At 34.3% G+C, this 24,143-nt stretch overlaps 1 protein-coding gene across 2 annotated transcripts in view; it reads right to left on the bottom strand.

Annotated features, from left to right (window-relative positions):
- Window positions 1–24,143, bottom strand: part of dspa (desmoplakin a) — a 48,080-nt gene that overhangs the window by 5,634 nt on the left and 18,303 nt on the right. For both annotated transcript variants that reach the window (XM_056470709.1, XM_056470719.1), the window contains exons 5-22: window positions 22,758–22,883; window positions 22,362–22,421; window positions 21,409–21,576; window positions 18,397–18,501; window positions 15,676–15,771; window positions 13,145–13,270; window positions 11,978–12,130; window positions 10,441–10,595; window positions 10,114–10,240; window positions 8,480–8,666; window positions 7,049–7,320; window positions 6,492–6,670; window positions 5,686–5,824; window positions 3,298–3,491; window positions 2,375–2,537; window positions 2,015–2,098; window positions 561–668; window positions 356–454 (exon numbers count right to left, since the gene is read on the bottom strand). In XM_056470709.1, the coding sequence (XP_056326684.1) occupies window positions 356–454; window positions 561–668; window positions 2,015–2,098; window positions 2,375–2,537; window positions 3,298–3,491; window positions 5,686–5,824; window positions 6,492–6,670; window positions 7,049–7,320; window positions 8,480–8,666; window positions 10,114–10,240; window positions 10,441–10,595; window positions 11,978–12,130; window positions 13,145–13,270; window positions 15,676–15,771; window positions 18,397–18,501; window positions 21,409–21,576; window positions 22,362–22,421; window positions 22,758–22,883 (2,541 nt within the window). The remainder of the gene's footprint in view (window positions 1–355; window positions 455–560; window positions 669–2,014; window positions 2,099–2,374; window positions 2,538–3,297; window positions 3,492–5,685; window positions 5,825–6,491; window positions 6,671–7,048; window positions 7,321–8,479; window positions 8,667–10,113; window positions 10,241–10,440; window positions 10,596–11,977; window positions 12,131–13,144; window positions 13,271–15,675; window positions 15,772–18,396; window positions 18,502–21,408; window positions 21,577–22,361; window positions 22,422–22,757; window positions 22,884–24,143) is intronic.

Below are 24,143 nucleotides of genomic sequence, written 5' to 3'. Positions count from 1 at the left end.
TTGACTTTGTTACCAATCAATATCGATATTTTAAAAATGTCCATTTTCTACTAATATTTGATTTGCTGCTGCACACATTCTTGAACACCACTGATTGGCTATTGCGTTCACATGCTTGACAGATATGACTGTGATTGTCCTGAAGGTCCATTGCGTCACAACTCCTCACCACTGATCACAAAATGCAAACACAGATACATAGACACTCGAGCATTTGAAAGCCGCAACTATCAGCTGATCGTAGATATATGATAGATCCACAGACAGATTATTATCCAACAAACCACATGCCTGTTTAGGAAACGCTTTGCAAAGACGTATTCACAACACATTTCATCTGAAACAGCACTTTTACCTTTAACTCCTCCATGTTTTTCAGCATTTCCCCAAGGAATTTGTAGTAGTCACTTGATCGTGTCAAGAGCTCTATGTAGCGAGACTGCAAATCTGTTGCCTGTAGTGAAACAGTTATTGTAGATAAAGTCAGCGTAGGTAGAAAAGCTGTTTTGAGAGCTCATATACTCAAATAAATCATGTGTATTGTGTTGTGGTGTGATTACCTCCTCCCTGAGGACAGTGGCTGGAGACTGCAGCATAGTCCTTTTGATGGGAATGTTCAGCAGAGTCTCCAGACCTGCACTATAAGACGCCAACTGGAGCTCATAATCCTGGGAAAATAGAAATTAGAGAACTAAGCCTCTCGCAATGTTCGTATGTGCAGTTGAAGGCAAAATTATTAACCTTCCTGTGAAATTTAAATTGGAAAAAGCGTGCTGTTTAATGGAGAGAAATTATTTTTAAACATTCCAAGAACTCATTTCCTTTGTCTTTTCCATGATGACAGTACATAATATTGTACTAGTTATTTCGCAAGATACTAGCATTCAGAACATACCTGTCAACCCTCCCGTTTTTCCCGGGATTCTCCCGTATTTTACAGTTCTATCCTGCTATCATCCTATGTAAAAGTATTTTCCCGTAAATCTCCCGTATTTTCAGTCTGTCTCTGAAGGGTAGCAAGTAAACATTAAAGAGGCGATCCTCCCCATAAGCTACCAGGGGGCGCCCCTTGCTCTTAAATGTGAGTCTGTTCTGTGCTTTCGCTTTGTTATGAAAACACTTTGAAATAAATATAAAAACGGCAGGATTCCTTTTCCTGTTCATTACAGGCGCCGACTCCCCTTCATATGCAATCCTCAAAATAATCATAGTGTTACATGACTGTCAGCTGACCTGCTCCATATTGATAAATAGACGCTGTTTCCCAAACGGATTTTGTACACACGATCTGAAGCAGAGCGAAACTCTGTGTTTTGGGTGCGTGTTTAAACGGACATATACACAGAATGAATAATGATAATATCTAAAGATGTCGATCTTGGTGGGGTTTTTTTTTCAAACATAACTAATTTCGTCCTAAATGTGCATAAAAAGTTAGGAAAACAATCGAAAGCTTTCATTATAATGTTAGATGTGTGCATTTTAAAGTTATTTAATGTAATCAAACGAAAAAAATCTAAATAAATAAGAGATTCATTCACTGCTCTTCAATCAGAATGTGTAAGTTATACAGTGAAGAAACGGCTAATGAAATTTGATAGCTTGATTCTATTTCATTTTAATAGCTATTCATTTTCATTAGCTGAACTGTTTGCTAATGTATTTTCTGCTAATGTATCCTATTTAATTTTTCTTTTGTAAATAATAATAAGAAAACATATTACTGACCATTTAACTGTTTATTTACAATAAAAAATACCTCCAAATGAGCATATTTAGTAATTTAGGGATTATTTTAAGGGGGGTCGGGTTGGGGGAAATCCCTTATTATGGTGGGCATATCCCTTATTTTCACATCCCAATGTTGACAGGTATGATTCAGCATGAATTGCATCGTAAAGGATTAACTAGGTTAACTAGGCAAGTTAGGTTGATGAATGAATGAATGAATGAATGAATGAATGAATGAATGAATGAATGAATGAATGAGTGAATGAATGAAAAGGAGTGTCACCTTTATGGAGGCAGCACATGTATCTGAGTCTTTGACCACAGCATCCACCTTTTCTTTCTTTCCCTTTATCTCAGAATACAGCGCCTGTACATTGAACGATATATACATTGTTTTACACTTCAACATATCTTAATCTCTCTATATATGCATATCAAAATGTATTGGTGTTATCTGAATTGTATACAACAATTTAGTCTAAAAATGCACAACATGGGATTTTACAGTTGTGCCATTATTTCTTGCAAAGCCCTAGACAAAACAATATCTAAAACAGCTGCGTATATACTGGATATTTGCTCAAAGGCTTATTTTTATTGTATTTTTCATATTCTTCGTTCAACATGGCTATATTTGACTGACTTTTTGCTGGTTGAGGTGGTCCATTAAATTGTCCACACTGTTGAATTTGGTAATCTGGAGGGTATCCTGGCGCTGACGTGTGTCCTGAATCCATCTGTTTATGTTGGAGCTGGTCTGCTTGTAGTGATTCAGCTGTTTCTCTTGTTTCTCCAGGTCCCACGTCCTGAAAACAGAGAGAAATTAATCAAAATATAATAATGCTAGAGATACTTTCTACAGCTTTTTTGTTTAACCCCATAATTAAAGCTCAATCCGCTTCTAAAGGGTGTCAGAATAAGATGTATGGGTAAATAGTTTGATCTGTATCTTAAATGATAATTAAAATAATATATATATATATATAAATATACATTTGTCCACCCCTGAAACAGCTCATACCAATGTGAACGCATAGTCGCGGCAATCAGTCTAAGTGAGAAATATTCATTCAGCAAGCTAAAACCAGCAGATCTACAGCACCGATAGACAAGTAAAGTGTTCAAAAGACACTTGTCTTGTAAAACAGGTGTGTGTATCCACATTTAGCCTGAAAGTAAAAGTCAAATTAGATGAATAATCTGTATTTTAATAGACTCCTGTTCACACGTGAAGATAAACAGTAAAATAATAAGTGCAATTTTTCATGATCATCGATTTACTGCTGCTAAACTTTTCAATGTTTTTATAATCAAAAATTGCTGGCTTTGAGAATCATACATCTGCTGAAATAGCCAATCAGATGTTACTGTAGGTCAGAATACACTCAATATCCCTCAAAACACTACAAATTAATTGGATGCAACTGAATTAAATATATAGAGTAAATTTGGTTCACAGAGCATGTATTACACAAACCCCCATGACAGTCAATGTATAATTCACACCCTGGCCAAAAGTGAATTCAGGACACCAGATTGAGGAGCAGTGCAATATGTGCTTTGTACCTGCTATCAATCTGAGTCACAATTCTGCGCCAGCGGTCAGTCATCTGTCCGACCAGCTCAGTGTATCTGGACAGGTCAACATCACACTGATGGAAAGACTGGTCAATCTGACTGTTCCAGTGCACAGCTTTGGACAGCTCCGTCTCCATCCCCTTCAAAACACCCTTCTTCTGCTCCAGCTCTGCTTTCATAGTCTACAGAAAACAAGAGATCAGATTCAATTACAAAGACTGTACAGACGAATTATTAGCCCTCCGAAATTATTAGCTGTATATTTTCTCCAATTTCTATTTAAAAGAAGCTTTTTTCAACACATTTCTAAACAGAATAGTTTCAATAACTCATTTCTTTTATTTTTGCCATGAAGACAGCACATAACATTTGACTTGCCAGAATACTAGAATTATCTGAAGTGTTTGGAAGAGTGTTCAAGTGAACTGTGGCATAATAAAAGCTCCGCTGATTTTGTGCCAAGTCGCACACGTCTCTCATCAGTCAATTGCTTCAGTGTTTCTCTCATTTCACTTCTCAGCTTTCAGTCTTACTCTGTTTCATACTACCATGATAATAAGTATAGACTGCTTTAGCTCATCCATCAACATGATTTCTCCAGGATTGGCGTATGATAATGAAGACCTCAAGTCCCATGATTCCTTCCACACTCATGAATTATGATGAATATATATATATATATATATATATATATATATATATATATATATATATATATATATATATATATATATATGAGCAATATCACACTCGTAGCATATCGGCACTGGCAGGAGGGGTGCGTTAGTGTCCCACCAGTGATGATATACAGCCATATCGCACTGCTACTCATGTGATATTGCGTTTGTACAACAGTTCAACGGCATAATCATGTGTATAAAAAAGAACTCAAACACAGAGGGTCTAAAAACCCTTTTGTACGAGGAACTACTTTCTTCTGCCATTCATTCACATCTGCAGCTGACTAGTATTTGAATGATTCTCTAGCGTAATGTCTAAAGTTATGACAAAACAGGTGATTTTGCTCATATTTTAAGATTATAAGGCTGAACAGCATGAAATGCCATCAGTCTACAGAAATTTCTCAGTATTTCTCTGTTGCAATCGGGAGATCACAATAATTAACCCAGAAAAAGCCAAAGCAAAGCAAACACTTGCAGAAGCGCTACCAGAAACACTAGCAGACTGTGGTATAAAAACAACACTACAACATACAACAAACAAAAAGAGAGATCGATTTATAAAAGTCACTCACCTGTTCTATAATGATTGGTTCAAGTTTCATTTTAAATTTACGCTCAGATCCTACAGCTTGTAATGCGGTCTCTATCGCCACCTTTTAATGTCAATTTCTTTGCTCAAGTCGCACTAAATTACTACTAAATTTGTACTATAAAATATTGTTTAGTAAATATTACTGCAGTTTATATGAAATGATTTTATTGATCAGTAACATTTAACAAACAACAATATAAAGACAAGTAAATCAGTCAAACGTTAGTCAGCCAGCATTAAGCTAAACTTAACATTGCAGTCAAATCTCCCAATTACTCCAGTCATTTTTGCTTTTATTACTATTACCATTAATAATAATAATAATAATAATAATAATAATAATAATAATAATACGCAGGCGACGCAGTGGTGCAGTAGGTAGTGCTGTCGCCTCACAGCCAGTAGGTCGCTGGGTCGAGCCTCGGCTGGGTCAGTTGGCATTTCTGTGTGGAGTTTGCATGTTCTCCCTGCGGTCGCCTGGGTTTCCTCCGGGTGCTCCGGTTTCCCCCACAGTCCAAAGACATGCGGTACAGGTGATAAGGGTAGGCTAAATTGTCCATAGTGTATGAGTGTGAATAAGTGTGTATGATTGTTTCCCAGAGATAGGTTGCGGCTGGAAGGGCATCCACTGTGTAAAACATATGCTGGATAAGTTGGCGGTTCATTCCGCTGTGGCGACCCCAGATTAATAAAGGTACTTAGCCAAAAAGAAAACGAATGAATGAATTCTGAAGGATCATGTGACTCTGAAGACTGGAGTATTGAAGCTGAAAATTCCTCTTTAAAATCGCTGGAATAAATTATTAAATTATTAAGTGAAATGAAACTAAACTACTTTTGAACAGTTATTTTATAGTGTAATAACATTTCACAATTTTACAATTTGTTCAGTATTTCTGATCAAATAAATGCAGCCTTGGTGAGCAGGAGAAGCTTAATTTAAAACATTTAAAAATCCCACCGAACCCAAACTTTTGACCAGTAGTTTGTGTGTATATATATATGTATATATATAAATATATATGAATTGTTATGAATATGTGCCCTCTAGAGGCCAAGATTACATACTTTAAAAAAAAACACGTGGTTCAGATATGTCACCTTGAGAGTCATGCAGTACTTTTCCACTTCATTCAGGTCAAGAGAAGAGGTTTCTTTTTCAGTCAGACGAGCCTCGTGAACTTTAATGATGTCCTCTGCCTGCAGGAAGTGCTGGAGCAAAGCTTGTAGAGCACCAAGTCTAAAATCAGACAAACACCCATCAAACATCATGTTATATTCCTCTATTACAACATATAAGACAGACATTCATAGGTTAACCTCTCCTCTTTTGGTTAAATTCACAGATTTTGGATTCTGATCATGGACTGACAGTGTGTCTCATTGGAACAGCAAGACAGTTAATTATAATTTTAGAGTTTAGATACTTGGGGTGTGCTATAATACTGTAATTGCTGTGCAATATGACATTATTGAGAATGAAATACAAATAGAACCATCTTGAGAGGAATATATATATATTTATTTATATATATATATTTATTTATTTATTTATTTTATATATCGATTTCTTTTAGATATATATATGAAGGGTTCCACATAATTCATTCAGGTTGTCCCAACAAAAATCGATTAAGTAAACTTAAGTTAACTGGATTGAACATAAAACAATTAAGTAGTCCCAAACAAATCTCAAGAATACTAAAGTAGTTTGAACATCAGGAAAATAATTTTTTGAGTACATATAAACAACCAACCAGCATCCAATACAAACCCCTTCAAATCTGCCATTATCAGGGTCCATTTCCATGTCAAGAGCAAACCTACTCTACAATCTCTAGGCCATAAACGGCAATCTATTTGAGTAAAACGGAGCCAATGCATTTCAATGCATTCAATGTTCTTGCCTCTGGATGTATGCGCTGGAGAAGCCCTGCAGGCTGCCCAGTTTCTGATTGATCAGGTCCAGTTCTGCGCGCAGGTATCGGCTTTGCTCTGGGTTATTGCTGCCCTCCAGCTCTCTCATAATCTTCTCCCTCAGATGCAGATACTCGTCCCGGATGGAGTCCAGATCACGATGAACACCCTGAAATACAATGCAGGGTGATAGGGATATTAGGGATATTGAATAAGGGATTTGGAGATAGCATCAAAAACTGTACTTCATATAAATCTTTGCCATAAAGACAGCACATAATATTTGACTAGATATTTCTCAAGACACTATTATTCAGCTTAAAGTGACATTTAAAGGGTTAACTAGGTTAATTAGGGTAAAGTTAGGGTAATTAGGCAAGTCATTGTATAACAGTGGTTATAAAACAAATAAGACTCTCTCCAGAAGAAAAAATATTATAGGAAATACTGTGAAAAATTCCTGAATCTTTTAAAAATCATCTGGGAAAATAAATTCACAGTAGGGCGAATAATCTTGACTTTAACTGTGAGTAGTGTTTGTCTGTACCTGTAGCAGCACGATTCTCTGTGAACACTCCTGAACGCTGTTCTCCTTCAGCGGAACGTGCAGATGTTTGGTGAGTCCGGCTTCTGCGGTCTCTAGTCTGCGTCTCAGAGCGCTGAGGTCCGACAGCAGACTCACATTGAGACCCGAAACCGACACCGAAGTCGCAGTCTTCCCACTCGACACCGCAGTCGCAGTCTTCCCACTCGACACCTCAGATTTCAGCTTAGAATCTGTCTCCACCATCACAACTTCTCTGATCACTCCATTCTCCCCTACAAGAAAAATGACACTCTAATAAAAACAATACAAGACCAATAATACTCCAGTAACACCAATACCAAGATCAATAACACTCCAGTAACTCCAATACCAAGACCAATAACACTCCAGTAACTCCAATACCAAGACCAATACCACTCCAGTAACACCAATGCCAAGACCAATAACACTCCAGTAACTCCAATACCAAGACCAATAACACTCCAGTAACTCCAATACCAAGACCAATAACACTCCAGTAACTCCAATACCAATAACACCAATACCAAGACCAATAACACTCCAGTAACACCAAGACCAATAACACTCCAATAACACCAATACCTAGACCAATAACACTCCAGTAACACCAAGACCAATAACACTCCAACGACACCAATACCAAGACCAATAACACTCCAACGACACCAATACCAAGACCAATAACACTCCAATGACACCAATACCAAGACCAATAGCACCAATACCAAGACCAATAACGCTCCAGTAAAACCCAGACCAATAACACTCCATTAACACCAATACCAAGACCAATAACACTCCAGTAACACCAAGACCAATAACACCAATGCCAAGACCAATAACACTCCAGTAACACCAAGACCAATAACACTCCAATAACACCAATACCAAGACCAATAACACTCCAATGACACCAATACCAAGACCAATAGCACCAATACCAAGACCAATAACGCTCCAGTAAAACCCAGACCAATAACACTCCATTAACACCAATACCAAGACCAATAACACTCCAGTAACACCAAGACCAATAACACCAATACCAAGACCAATAACACTCCAGTAACACCAAGACCAAGACCAACAAATGTCCAGTGACACCAATAACACCAATACCAAGACAAATAACACCAAGACCAATAACACTCCAGTAACACCAAGACCAATAACACCAATACCAAGACCAATAACACTCCAATAACACTAATACCAATACCAACAACTGTCCAGTAACACCAATAACACCAATACCAAGACCAACAACTGTCCTGTAACACCAGTAACACCAATACCAAGACAAATAACACTCCAATAACACCTATAACACCAATAACTCTGAACACTACATTTAAGCTTATTACTGAGGAAATGTGTGTATTTGTGTGTGAATGGTGTCTTTGCTCTTACTGTAGTTGGGCAGTTGGATCACCAGCCGGTCGTAGTGGGACTGAGCTCCGGAGTACTGAAGCTCCATCTTTCTCTTGTCTTCATCACCAAACATCTCAGAGCCAATACTGTTGCGCAGAAACTCCTGGTAGTGGATCTCCAGGTTCTTAATGGTTTGGCGATACTCCTCAGGACGCATTTGTGTCAGCTAAAAGAGACGGAGGGAGAGAGAAGATCATAAATACCTACAGCAGCCAGATATAAAGCTTCAGTCAAAGCCATTTACAGAACATTATGACATTAAGACAGAGATGCCTAGGGGCAGGTACAACCGTATGTTTATTATTCGCTCATAGAGAAAGGGTCTTTGATAGTCTGAAATTAGTTTTGCCAAAGCCATAATAATAATAATAATAATAATAATAATAATAATAATAATAATAATAATAATAATAATAATAATAGTCGTGTTTAAATGTTCAGCCGTATTCTGCTTTGATTGGTTAGCTGGAATCTACTCTGCTCTGACAAGTTAGATGGTTCTAGTCTGATCTGATTGGTCAGCCATAGCCTGCTCATTCTGCTCTGATTTGTCAGCTATACTTTGCCCTGATTGGTTGGGTGTCTCTACTCTGCTCTGATTGGTCAGGTGTTTCTACTCTGCTCTGATTGGTCAGCGGTGCTCTGCTCTGACTCGTCAGATGGATCTTCTCTGCTTTGACTGGTTAAATGGCTCTACTCTGGTCTGATTAGTCAGCCATTGTCTGCTCTGATTGGTCAGCTGCCTCTGCTCTGATTGGTCAGGTGGTTCTACTCTGCTCTGATTGGTCAGCGGTACTCTGCTCTGACTCGTCAGATGGATCTTCTCTGCTTCGACTGGTTAAATGGCTCTACTCTGGTCTGATTAGTCAGCCATTGTCTGCTCTGATTGGTCAGCTGTACTTTGCTCTGATTAGTCAGGTGTCTCCACTCTGCTCTGATTGGTCAGAGGGTTCTACTCTGCTCTGATTGGTCAGATGGCCCTACTTTGATTAGCCAAGTGACTCTATTCTGCTCTGATAGGTCAAACGACTCTACTTTGATTGGTCATGTGTATCTACTCTGCTCTGTTCTGTCAGATGGCTTTACTCTGATTTGTCAACTGGCTGTACTATGCTCTGATTGGTCGGATTTGCTCTACTCTACTCTGGTTAGACAGTCATACTCTGCACTGATTGATCAGATGGCCTGATCAGAACACCCTGTGATTGGATAGATGCCTCAATTCTGTTGTGATTGGTCTACTGCTTAGCGCTTACAATGAGTATCAGAGACCAATTGCCTGTAACCATATCTAAAATTCAGTTCTTCTCACATTCATAATTTGCTTTCAGAGAAAACAACATCATCTTGAGATGTTAACAACACCAACCAAACCTTCATACATTACTTATTATTCTAGAATTATTATTCTTACTCCAGAAAGTAATATAAAAATTACTGACGACAGTGGCGTTTGCTTGCAACATGTTCTGTCATGTTGATTTTTGAGGTTTTGCAGACCTTTTACATTTTCAAACAACTTCATTACTCACTGCATGGTAAGTAATATCTGTACAAAGCATGATGGGTCACTTTTACTGTAACTGTACTGTAATCTGTGCATGAGCTCCTACCATAGAGAGAGTGAGGGAGTTGATGTGCTGGATGTCTCTCAGACAGTACTGCCAGGATATCAGACTCTTGATGTTGATGTACAGCTGACTCCAGATGGACATGATGGCTTCATAATACTGCTCGTTCCTGCCAATCAATCAATCAATCAATCAATCAATCAATCAATCAATCAATCAATCAATCAATCAATCAATCAATCAATCAATCAATCAATCAATCAATCAATCAATCAATCAATCAATTTTGTCATTACATTTTTACAGTGTACTTCTGTGTAAATAAGTTTACTGTGTGTATGTGTGTGTGTTTATGAGTGTATGTTGTACTTGTTTGCCAGGCTGATGCTCAGAGGGTTTGGTGGTGGGATGATCAGACACACAGACGGGATGAGCATGTCCAGTCCTCCCGGTCCAGTCACGTGCCACTTACTGCGCTGAGAGTTGTCTTTCAGGATACCTTCATTCCCCTTCATAATGCCTTTCTGTAAAACACAAACTGTGCTTCAGTGTTTCATGCAACATAAGAAGCACTCACACTACCTATAGTTACATATAAAACATGTATTCACTTAGCAGATCCTTTTATCCAGTATTTTTTCAACACATTTATGAACATAATATTTTTAACAACTCATTTTTAATAACTGATTTCTTTTATCTTTGCCATAAAGAGAGTACATATTTGACCTGATATTTTTCAAGACACTTGTTGTCAGCTTAAATTGACATTTTAGGGTTTAACTAGGTTAATTAAAATATAAAAAAGAAATAAATTAAAGAAATGGTAAAAATAAATAAATTAATTAATTAATAAAAAAATGAATGAATAAATTAATTAATTAATGAAATAAAACAAATTTAAATTTAAAATTTAAAATAAATTAATTAATTAATTAAAAAAATGAATGAATTAATTAATTAATTAAATAAAACTAATTTAAATTTAAAAAGTAAATAAATTAATTAATAAAAAATAAATGAATAAATAAATAAATTAATTAATTAATAAAAAAATGAACAAATAAATTAATTAATTAATGAAATAAAACAAATTTAAATTTAAAAGTAAAAATAAATAAATTAATTAATTAAAAAAATGAAAGAATGAATTAATTAATTAATGAATGAAATAAAACAAATTTAAATTTAAAAAGTAAATAAATAAATTAATAAAAAAATAAATGAATAAATAAATTAATTAATTAATAAAAAAATTAACAAATAAATTAATTAATTAATTAAATAAAACAAATTAAAATTTAAAAGTAAAAATAAATTAATTAATTAATTAAAAAAATGAATGAATGAATGAATGAATGAATTAATTAATGAAATAAAACAAATTTAAATTTAAAAAGTAAATAAATAAATAATAAAAAAATAAATGAATAAATAAATTAATTAATTAATAAAAAAATTAACAAATAAATAAATTAATTAATTAAATAAAACAAATTAAAATTTAAAAGTAAAAATAAATTAATTAATTAATTAAAAAAATGAATGAATGAATTAATTAATTAATTAATGAAATAAAACAAATTTAAATTTAAAAAGTAAATAAATTAATTAATAAAAAAATAAATGAATAAATAAATTAATTAATTAATAAAAAAATTAACAAATAAATAAATTAATTAATTAAATAAAACAAATTAAAATTTAAAAGTAAAAATAAATAAATTAATTACTTAAAAAAATGAATGAATTAATTAATTATTTAATTAATGAAATAAAACAAATTTAAATTTTAAATTTAAATTAAATTAATTAATAAAAAAGGAAAAAATTCATAAAATTAATAAAAAAAAAATGAATAAAATAAAATAAAATTAAATAATGTGAGTATGTGAGCATGACTGACCTGATCCTGTTTGAAGTCACACAGAGCTTGCACTATGACCGGACTGCTGCTCTTCTCCTCTGGATTGCGAGGTTTCAGACACACGATGTTCTTGGACTTGCTGACCAGCGTCTGAACCTGACGCTTATTCTCAATGACCCTCTCCTTCTCTTTCTACACACACAAACAAACTCAATTATGTTTATGTTTATGATTTGTTTATCAGCTTTAAAACATCTCACGTTGGCCTGAGTGCTATCCAATAAACAGAAATAAACAGAACATAGAAACAGGATGACATAAACACTACAAAAAACACACATCAACAAACATACAGCTCACAAAACAAAGCCTAAGCAGGATTTCAGGACATTTAATAAATAATATGGGAAATAATTTGGAATTATAATTACAGTAATTACAGTGAATTATTCATATTATTAATTAAATTAGACATTAATAGCATTTTATTAATGCTTACGCCAACGTTAAACCTATCAGTAATGTAAAAAATTAATTATTATCAACATACACAGCTCAAACTAGCTCACAAAAAAAGCCTAAGCAGGATTTCAAGACCTTTAATAAATAATTTAGAAAAATCTGTTATATTAATTACAGTAATTAAAGAGAATTATTCATATTATTAATTAAATTAGACATTAATAGCATTTTATTAATGCTTACCCCAACATTAAACCTATCAGTAATGTAAAAATATGAATTATTATCAACATACACAGCTCATACTAGCTCACAAAAAAAGCCTAAGCAGGATTTCAGGACCATTAATAAATAATTTAGGAAAATTTGTTAAATTAATTACAGTAATTAAAGAGAATTATTCATATTATTAATTAAACTAGACATTAAATAGCATTTTATTAATGCTTACCCTAATATTAAACATATCAGTAATGTAAAAATATGAATTATTGTTGTACAATGTCACAGAAATGCTGCTATATTGATGAGAGTATGCACAGATGTATCCCATCTAGACTTTTCAGTTCGTTTAACATTAATTGTGCAATTTGTCAGGGCTAAAAACGCACATACAACAAGAAACCATACAACCAGGATGCAAAAATAACTAAAACATCTCATATGAAATGGCATGAACGTCATATTAGTTAGCTGAACTCTACAGTTGTTCCACATTCAGTCAGATGAGGAAATGAGCTTCACCTCCAGGTTTTTCAGCATGTCGCTGAGGTTCTCCAGAGGTGTGGTTTTGTCGCAGCCGAACTTCTTACGGATGTTTTCGTGGTCTTTCTGCAGTCTGCCGTACGTCTCATTCGCCTCCTTGAAGAACTGAAGAAGAAGTTGCAAAGTTACTTATAGTCAACAGAATTTCTAAATGAGAATATCAAAATCCCTCCCTTAACTGACCCATTCAGGTTTTGGATTCTCTTCTAATGTTCTGATGGGTTGACTGAGGTGTGTTTGAATAGGAAGAGGTTGAAAATGTGTACTGTTGGTGTGTCTTCAGGAACCGGGTTGGGAAACACTGTTCCAATGTTTTCATTCATGCTTATTTCTTCATTCCTGCACATTTCTTTCCCATAAATATATACACAATCAAGGCAGAAATTATTGATAACCCTGATATCTGATAAAAGATTAATTTTATTCAACCAGCTATTTTGTTTTTTAACGGAAATGTCAACGGCTTCTCCCAAAAGAGAATAAGACGATGTACAAGAGGCATCATTATGGGAAAAAAAATCTCAGCTTTAAAGATGCAGTAGTTGATCTGCTAGAATGCTAACCGGTTAGCATAATATCTTTAAAACACAGTCCCTCCCCTGCCTTCCAAAGCCACGCCTCCTGATATCATGAACGCACTAGTGATGGGAAGTTCGGATCATTTTTTTTTCTTGTTCATCGAGATGAACGATTTTTTTCGAGTCATTTTGTTCATTTGGTTCAATTTGCCAAAATATTATTAAAATGTTCCGAATTGCTTCCAAACACATCTACAACAAGCCCAAAAGGTTGAGTACACGACAAATAAGTCATAAATAGACTACTATAAGAAGGAGAACATAATAATTCAATGTTTCCCTGCTCTTTTGTCTATGAAGGTATTTTTGTGTCTTCGCTCAGCTCACCTCTTCATGTCTTCAAATGTCAGTGGTTCATTCACGCTACACTGACAGTCACATATAATCTTAACCAATGTACACAGTCTGAGCCGATAGGAGCCATGATGATTAGTTCACCTTTCGGGTCTTCTGGTTCTTGAGTCGTTTGGTTATCACGTTATAGAATGACTCAAACCCGAGGACTCGAGAGGTGAATGGATCAAATATCTTTCCGGCTTGAAGGATAGCATTTTTTTTATTGTTAAGATTTTGCTAAACATTTACTAATAAATGCAGACATAAAGGGTTCTTCTTTTTAAGGGTTAACTGTGATAATGTGTGTACAAGAAAGAGGAACCCAACTTCCTGCTGCTCATAACAGATACCAGGAAGAGGAATATCTGGTTGCTGCATGGTCAAACTGTCAAGACAACACCATTTAAGTCAATAGGGTTGGGGTTAGATAGTGTGCGAAAACAGTATAAATAGCCTGAAGGAGGGCATAATAGAGGGGGCTGAATTGATATTGCACCTCTCCTGCGCAGAACTTGTACTCTCTAACTTCTTGCATTCAAAATAAAACTTAATTTTCAACTCAGGTCTCTGTCAATTTTTGAACATGCAATGGACCATTTGAGTCCTACAATTGGTGACCCCGACGTGATTGACTGGAGACTGTCAAATAGATGAACGTTTATTTCTGATGCCAAAACCAGAGGCACCTCTCTGAAGAAAGGTAAGCAGAAACCTTTTTCTAAAATTCTGCTATTGAATATTCTAAATAAGTGGCTTTTGGCATCGGTAAATACGTTGTTCATTTCTTTGATATATTTGAATGGCCCGTGAGGAACGAATGACCCAAACCCAATAGATGACTCGAGAGGTGAACGGATCAATTCTCTTTTCGGCTCTAAACGCAAATGATTGGCTTCTGCGATACCACCAGCACAAATGTGCGCAGGTTGCGCACGCGCGGATGAACGAATCCCTCCCTGAGAGGACTCGTAGTTCCCGAGTCATATTGAAGATTCATTCAAAATGAACGAATCGTTCAAGAACGACCCATCACTAGAACGCACACCGTAAAGATAACAGCAGACGACCCACTAGTTCATGTCATTCACCAATTAGAAATGTATTTCGTGGTCGGTGCCAGTGGTGTAGTGGTTAGTCCGTCAACCGGCGCCCTATTATGAAGTATATGTTGCATATAGGCAGCACGGTATGTGTATGAGTGTGTGTGTGAATGTGAAAGTCTATGGTTGTTTCCTAATACTGGGTTGCAGCTGGAACAGCATCCGCTGTGAAAAGCATATGCTGGAATATTTGGCGGTTCATTCTGCTGTGATACTATACAAAGGACTAAGCTGAAAGAAGATAAATGATGCATATAAAACATATTTAATATATGTGAAGTCCAAAATTAACTCATATATTAATATAATTTGCACAATGTGTCAATAAGCAATCCTGCAATATCTGCATATTGCAATAGACGAGACAGCTAATGTTCAATGAAAATGTAATGTAATGAAAATCTTTGATTATCAGTGCTACAGTTGTCATATCACCTATGCTATAATGCACTTATGCATTAGCTATGACTTAATGATCAATCCAGTAAAGATTTACCTGGCTGTAGGCTGCGTTCTCCTTCAGGTGAACATGGATGCACTTGGTGATCTGCAGTAACCAGCTCCACTGGGTTTGCAGTGTGTCCATATAAGCCTGCAAGAACCAGAGAAACCTGCTGATTTAGTAGTGTTGTTCAATATGCATTGTATATGCTATATATCCACTATATAGACTGTTAAATAGGAGCTTCCAAAAAAAAAAACAAGAAGAAATGATCATTATGTGCCCCAAAATACAACAACGTGCATTAGATTGAAATCAATACAAATTTTAAGTGCTTCTAGATAAATCATAAAACATAAAAACATTGTCTTAACTGATGCTCAACACACACACACATCTGTTAACATCTCATAAAACAGACTCGAGGGTTTCTTGAAACTTTAAACATACATTGCACAAAAAAACTAAACACATACAAACAACAACAAACCTGAAAAGAGTCATATCCAATCTTTTAGTCTGATTAAAGATAAATATACTTAAAACTGCTCCTTTTCAAACATTTCACTTCAAATATTTCCCGAATAAAAGCCTTTTCTAATATCATTTTTTTAATACACGTTCTATTAAAATATGTTTTATCATCACAATATTCTGACACAAGTCACAAATAGGTTTTTCTTCCTCTTTCAATAAGTGAAGTTTAGTTATAAACAAGTTTCGAGAGGATCACGTGCTTATGATTGCTAGCGGCTGGATCCGCATTATCCAATTCTCAATGCACCAATCAGACGACTCCTAAGCTACTACAAATACCCTGGGTTACGTACCACCGCTATCTTCGTTTTGAAGAATCCCCCCATCCACCCCTACTCCTCCTTCTTCCTAGATGGGTGACACGGTGGCCCAGTGCTTAGCACTGTTGCCTCACAGCAAGAATGTCTCAGGTTCTAGGCTTTACCAAACCAGCAGACATTTCTGTGCGGAGTTTGCATTTTCTCCCCGTGCTCACGTGGGTTTCCCCCGGGTTTCCCGGTTTCCTCCCACCGTCCAAAAAACATGCAACATAAGTTAATTGACTAATCCAAACCGGCACTATAGACATGCTCCTAGTAAATGGTCTCTCGATCTCTCAAGAGCAATCAATGGCTGTTCATTGGTTATTACAGCAGGGGAGTTCTCGAGATCTAACTGAGCTCAAACTCCCTTCTCGCCTTGCAACGGGAGGGAGCCCCGGGCTCGAGGATCTTATGAGCTCAGGGCTCTCTCCCGGGACAGCATGCCAAACAAGCTTATAATTAATCATCAGCTAAGTGTGAACTCTTGAAATATAAGTGTGTGAGTCCTGAGTGTCCGATTCGACATCTCGTATCTACAACCTGGTCATGTCTTTATTTTATTTTTTTTTTTTAAACATTTTTTTATTGTAGAAAAAACATTTGAAATTTAGCATGAAAATACACTTTTTTACATTTTAACTCTTCCCCCCCTCCCTCCCCCAAAGCATCCAGGTTCAGTTGAACAGGTAAATCTATTATACATGGGCTAAGGCAAAGAAAAACATACTGTATTCCACATACAAAAATACACATATACACATATCAATCCAATAAACTAATAGCGTGAGAGGTATTTGCTTGTGCCATTGTATAGTTATGATCCAAAAATTGTATAAACAGATCCCAAATTTTATGGTACTCCTTTAATTTGCCCTTTATACTGTAGGTGATTCTTTCCAATGCAATGTAATGTGTCAAATCTTTCAGCCAGTGATCAATCGATGGACTTTCTATGTTCTTCCAATAGAGTGCTATCAAACGCCTTGCAATAACAAGACACATATCAATCGTTTTAGCTTTATAACCTGGTAATGACAAACTTGCTGGGAATAAACCCAACGCACATATTTCAGGTGTAACTGGAATTGGTTTTAAAATAATTGAGGAGATTAATGTTACTACGTTTTGCCAGAAAATCTTAATCACCTCACGTTCCCAGATACAATGAAAGAATGTTCCTTTATGTTTTTGGCATTTGAAACATATATCTGGGATGTTTGGGTTAATTTTGTTTAGTTTTTCGGGTGTAATATAGGTGCGCATTGCCCAGTTATATTGGATCATTTTAAATCTAGTATTAATTGACAAGTTCTGGGCTTTAACACATATTTGGCTCCATTCTAAATCTGTCAGGTCATATTGTAAATCTGTACACCAAGAATCTTTCTTAGATTCTGATGTTTCTTTAGAGCCATTGACTAATTTGCTATAAAACAAGGAACCTGGTCATGTCTATTTTCAAAATGGCAATATTTATTGGCAAGTAAGATAATGTACATCTAGCTGTTGTTCTTGCATAATAAAGCCCTTTAGTCTTCTTTTCAGGCTGCCGATTACCCTGTTGGGTTTAATTCTACGTGAACAACCATCTGGATGTTATACAATGACTTGCCTAATTACCCTAACTTTACCCTAATTAACCTAGTTAAGCCTTTAAATGTCACTTTAAGCTAAATACTAGTGTCTTGAAGAATATCTAGTCTAATATTATGTGCTGTCATCATGGCGAAGAGAAAATAAATCAGTTATTAGAAATGAGTTATTACAACTATTGTAGAAATGTGCTGAAAAAAAATCTCTCCGTTAGACAGAAATTGGTGGAGAAATCTTCAGGAGAATTAATAATTCTGACTTCACCTGTACATTATCTCTTACATAACACACAGCAGACCTGTTTGACATGACAAACCCAACCGCTCCTATTTTGTTTCCTCACCTCTATCTTATCAGATGCCGGGTGCTGGTTCTTCAGCAGCGTGTCCACCTTTGCCTTCAGCTTATTCAGCTCTTTCTCCTTCTCCTCCAGATCACTCATCAGTTTCTGAGAGAGGAAAGATGTACTGCATTAGATTGGATAATCAGCCACACCTCGGTGTAGTCTAGCATGGATATTCAGTCACGCTTTGCAATAAGGTTTCATTAGGTAATCCATTTACTAAGATGAACTAATTATGAACACTACTAGTACAGTGTTTATTAATCATCGTTCAATATTTACTAATGAAATATTAACATCCAAAGTCATGCTTTTTAACATAAGTTAATGCACTAACAATGAACAAGTGTAGTTTCTATGTTAACTAACATGAATGAATGCTGTAATAAATGTATTGGTTATTGTTTGTTATGTTGGTAAATGCATAGCCTTAACTAATGCAACCTTATTGTAAATGTTAACATATACTCATTGCACTAATTTAGTTGTATTTTTGTTGTTTATTTGTATGCTGGCTTTTATTGCCGTTACACAATGAAGTATTATTGCATGATTCTTAGGCAGGGGTCACCAATCTCGGTCCTGGAGGGCCGGTGTCCCTCCAGGATTTAGCTCCGACTTGCCTCAACACACCTGCCTGGATGTTTCTAGTATACCTAGGAAGACCTTGATTAGCTTGTTTAGGTGTGTTTGATTAAGGTTGGAGACAAAATCTGCAGGACACCAGCCCTCCAGGAACAAGTTTGGTGATCACTGATCTTAGGGATGGGAATAACTAATAATGTATGATTTTTATGGTGGCTGAATGAGCTCAAATGTGCTGCAAGTTAATAAACACATGCACATTTAATTCAATCTAATTATAACGCATCTGTTTAGCTGTGCATTTACCAGAAGAGCACTGTGGTACACTAAAAAAAAGAAGTGAAACTACTATGTCTTTCATTCAAAGTACATTTTAATATTGGATTAAATGATGGTTTCTGGTTTTAATCCGTTTTATTCAATTTGCCTTAAAGCAAAAAACAAACCACCAAGGAAAAATTAAGTGTTTTTCTCAAATAAACTAGCAGTTTTCATGTCTAGTGACCACATGAAAAATAATACTTATTTTTAGTTTTATTCTATTTCTAATGTGAGTTTGACTACCATCTTAATTGACTTTTATAGCCATACTGAAATCAAAAGCAGATAGTTTTCCTCATTATTGAAAATAAAATACCAACAACAGCTATTTAGTTTAGTCCAAAGTACAACTTTACTTAGATTTTACAGTAATTCTTTCCCCCAAAATAAATATTTAAGGCTAACCAAAGTAAATCAATAAATGTTTTACCTAATTTTTTTAATATTTTACCTTTGAGTGAATGTTTTTTTTTTTCTTTGGGCAGAATAAATATTTTGATTAATATTAAATAAAAATTTTCTGCTTCAACCAAGTCACAAAGATAACTTCTGGAAAATGTTCAACAATAAATATTTTTGCTTTAGATTAAATTAAATTTTAAAGTTTGAACCAAAGTGAAGACACTTTCAGAAAAACAAATTACAGTCATTTTAATTACATGTACAATTTTCTTCAGTGTGCATTCACTATTTGTCTTTCTTAACTTATTTTAAACATTGTTCATCTGTATTTATTGTTTTAATCATTTATATTATTATTATTTTATTTCTTGTGCTTATTGTTATTATTTCATGATTATTTTAATCTTCTTGTTTATGTAAAGCACTTTTAATTACTATTGTGTACCAAATATAATTTAACTTGCCTAAAAAATATTAACAAGTTGTTAGTTTGCTTTCTGGCTTTATTGTTTAGTTTTATTACATATATATATATATATTTGTTTATGAAGTATTAAATATTTTTATATATTTATTATATATATATATATATATATATATATATATATATATATATATATATATATATATATATATATATATATATAATTATTAGTATTTTTTTAAATGAAGAATTAGGGCATACTCACACTATGCTATCCAAACCGTGCCCAAGCCAGTTTCCCAGATCGTTTGAGAAGTGTGAGTGCTCTGAATCGGGCTCAGGTGTGCCAGAGTGCGGTTCACTTGGGCTCATTAATAAACACATATGAAACAGTCCCTTAAAAGTCACGTCTCGTCTACAGTTTCGGGCTCAGGCACGCTTTGCACTCACACTACAAGCCCGAAACTGAAGACGAGACGTGACTTTTAAGGGACTGTTTCATTTGTGTTTATTAATCATTCTTACTGTTAAATGAACGCAATCTCTCGTGGATTATTAAAGACGCAAACCCCTCACTGCACGACAGCTGCACCTTCAGCAAACCTCCTAATTCCTGCAGCACGATGACTTAATGGTTGTTTATGAGCGTTAAAAGTGGCGGATCTGTTCGGCGAAATATTTGCCTGCACGTCACCGAATATCAAACGACTAAAACGATATAACTAAAGAAATCTCCACTGTGCTGAGTACACCCTTAGTGCATGTTTCTTAGGGTTAAGGAAACTAAATAATGTATCCGGCCTTTTTTAGGTTAGTTTTATGAAGCCATCTTCATCGGTTTGACAACACACACACACATGCAAACTCTCACAACACATGCAAATACAGAAGCATGCATAAGTAGTGCAGACCACAATGGAAATGTGTTTGGGGGAAATATGCATACATTTATTCATTGTTTTCCTTTGATGATATTTTTGCATACAGTATTTTATTTTATAACTTATTTTAAATGTTTTTTCTCTGTTTAATAAATGCTGGGATGAGAAAACACATTCTGAAATATTATATCATATAAGTTAATATTCTGCACTGTTAACTGGGAAAACTTTGAAACTAAAATCAATAAAATCTAAGCTGGATTGAAACATAGCTACTGAAACAAGCATTATTTATAAGAGCTGCTTTAAAAGAGTCTGTATTGTGAAAAGCTCAACTGCATCTATCATGTATTAGTGATCATTGTGCATTGGTGTCCACTATTCCATGTGTCTCCTCACCGAGTAGCTCTCCTGTTTTTGAGGGATGTAGTTGTCAATGTTTTTATCGCCCCAGTCAAACACCAGTTCCTCCTCCTCTCTGTCATTCACCCACATGATGGCTCTGGAAATCTCCTCGATGATGCTCTGCAGGTCTCGCAGATGATCGATACGTGCATGGGACATTTTCTGCACAGGAGATAATCACAAATGATGTCAAAAACAGTTATGGTGACATTAATAATCAATATGCTGTGGGTTGTTTGGGCATTTAAAAGCCCATTTATTAGCCTAAGCCAGGGATGGGCAAACTCGATCCTGGAGGGCCGGTGTCCCTGCATAGTTTTGCACCAACCCTAATCAAACACACCTGCTTGTAGCTTTCTAGTGATCTTGAAGACACTAATGAGGGTGTTCAGGTGTGTTTGATTAGTGTTGGAGCAAAACTCTGCAGGGACACCGGCCCTCCAGGATCGAGTTTGCCCATGCCTGGCCTAAGCCTTTGAAATTATAATGCTTGTCAATAATTACAATAACAAATACAAATAACAATACATCATTTCTAATAAGCAATTTTACTTTATATTTAACTTGTTTTAATGCTGTCTGGGGACGGCACGGTGGCTCAGTGGTTAGCACTGTCACCTCATAGCAAGAAGGTCACTGGTTCGAGTCCTGGCTGGGTCAGTTGGCATTTCTGAGTGGAGTTTACATGTTCTCCTAGTGTTGGCGTGGGTTTCCTCCTGCATTTACACATGCGCTATAGATGAATTGATGAACTAAATTGGCCGTAGTGTATGTGTGTGAATGAGAGTGTATGGGTGTTTCCCAGTACTGGGTTGTGGCTGAAAGGGCTTCCACTGCGTAAAACATATGCTGGAATAGTTGGCGGTTCATTCCGCTGGGGCAACCCCTGATAATAATTGACTTAGCTGAAGGAAAATGAATAATACTGTCTGTTTAGTTCTGCTAACCTGTAAACTGTCCCATTCTTGGTCCAGAGCGTGTAGTCCAGCCTTTTCCCTGCTCTGCATCTGAAGCAAAAAAAATAGTCAGCGCATTTATTATAAAAACAACACTTGAAATTGCAAATGTGTGGATGTCTTTCCCATTTTAACATGTTGCTAACATGAATTACCATCTTTTAACACAGCTTAGTATGAATTAGCTTCTATATTTCTATCATGACTTATCATATTCAGCCTTTTACTTGAATTAGCATCATGTCAAGGATAAGCACTGGAGTTTAAAGTCCACATGAAATCAAAAGTAACCATATTGATTTAGTTTGCTAACATTGCTAGTTTTGTGCTGAACAGTTCATCTCCGCACGTTATTAATAAAATAATAGTTTGGGCTTGTTTTTTTACCAGATCGTCGCGAGCTCTGTCCACCTCCTGGCTTCTCTGGATTGAGCTGTGGAACTTGTTGTGATTCAGGATTTGTTGGTTAATGGCTTCTGAATCATCACCGAAGGCTGACGTTTCAATGAGTCTCTATAACACACAAAAACACAAAGGCCCACATAAAACGTCTAACATCAACCATCAACCATCTGATTTATGACTTTTATTTCATCGTGCACTTATTAAAATGACAGAGCTATTTGTTTATTTGTTTATTTATTTATTTATGTATTTATGTATTTATTTATTTATTTATTTATTTATTTATTTATTTATTTATTTATTTATTTATTTATTTATGTACTTATTTATTTATTTATTTATTTATTTATTTATTTATTTATTTATTTATTTATTTATTTATTTATTTACTTATTTATTTATGTACTTATTTGTTTACTTATTTATTTATTTACTTATTTATTTTCTTATTTATTTACTTATTTATTTATTTATTTATTTATTTAATTACTTATTTATTTCTGTACTTATTTGTTTATGGAATTATTTGTTTATGTACTTATTTATTTACTTATTTATTTATTTATTTACTTATTTATTTATTTATTTATTTACTTATTTACTTAATTATTTATTTACTTATGTACTTATTTATTTGTTTATTTATTTTCTTATTTATTTATGTATTTATTTGTTTATGTACTTATTTGTTTATGTACTTATTTATTTATTTATTTACTTATTTATTTATGTACTTATTTATTACTTATTTATTTATTTATTTATTTACTTATTTACTTAATTATTTATTTACTTATGTGCTTATTTATTTATTTATTTATTTATTTATTTATTTATTTACTTAATTATTTATTTACTTATGTGCTTATTTATTTATTTATTTATTTACTTAATTATTTATTTACTTATGTACTTATTTATTTATTTAGTCTCACATTTACTTATTTATCTATTTACTATCTTATTTACTTATTTACTTATTTATTTACTTATTTACTTATTTATTTACTTATTTATTTATTTACTTATTTTTTATCTACTTATTTATTTACTTATTTTTTTATCTACTTATTTATTTACTTATTTATTTACCTATTTATTTACTTATTTATTTACTTATTTTTTACTTATTTTTTATCTACTTATTTATTTACTTATTTTTTTATCTACTTATTTATTTACTTATTTATTTACCTATTTATTTACTTATTTATTTACTTATTTTTTACTTATTTTTATCTACTTATTTATCTACTTATTTATTTACTTATTTACTTATTTATTTGCTGGGAAACAATGTATTAAACGTAAAAATGTTAATATATTAATTGCATCCAAAATAAAAGTTTGTTTGACATAATATATATG

The sequence above is a fragment of the Danio aesculapii genome, chromosome 2, assembly GCF_903798145.1.
Source record: "Danio aesculapii chromosome 2, fDanAes4.1, whole genome shotgun sequence".
NCBI lineage: Eukaryota > Metazoa > Chordata > Actinopteri > Cypriniformes > Danionidae > Danio > Danio aesculapii.
The sequence above is the reverse complement of the archived record's forward strand: the minus strand, read 5'-3'. Positions and strand labels throughout refer to the sequence as shown.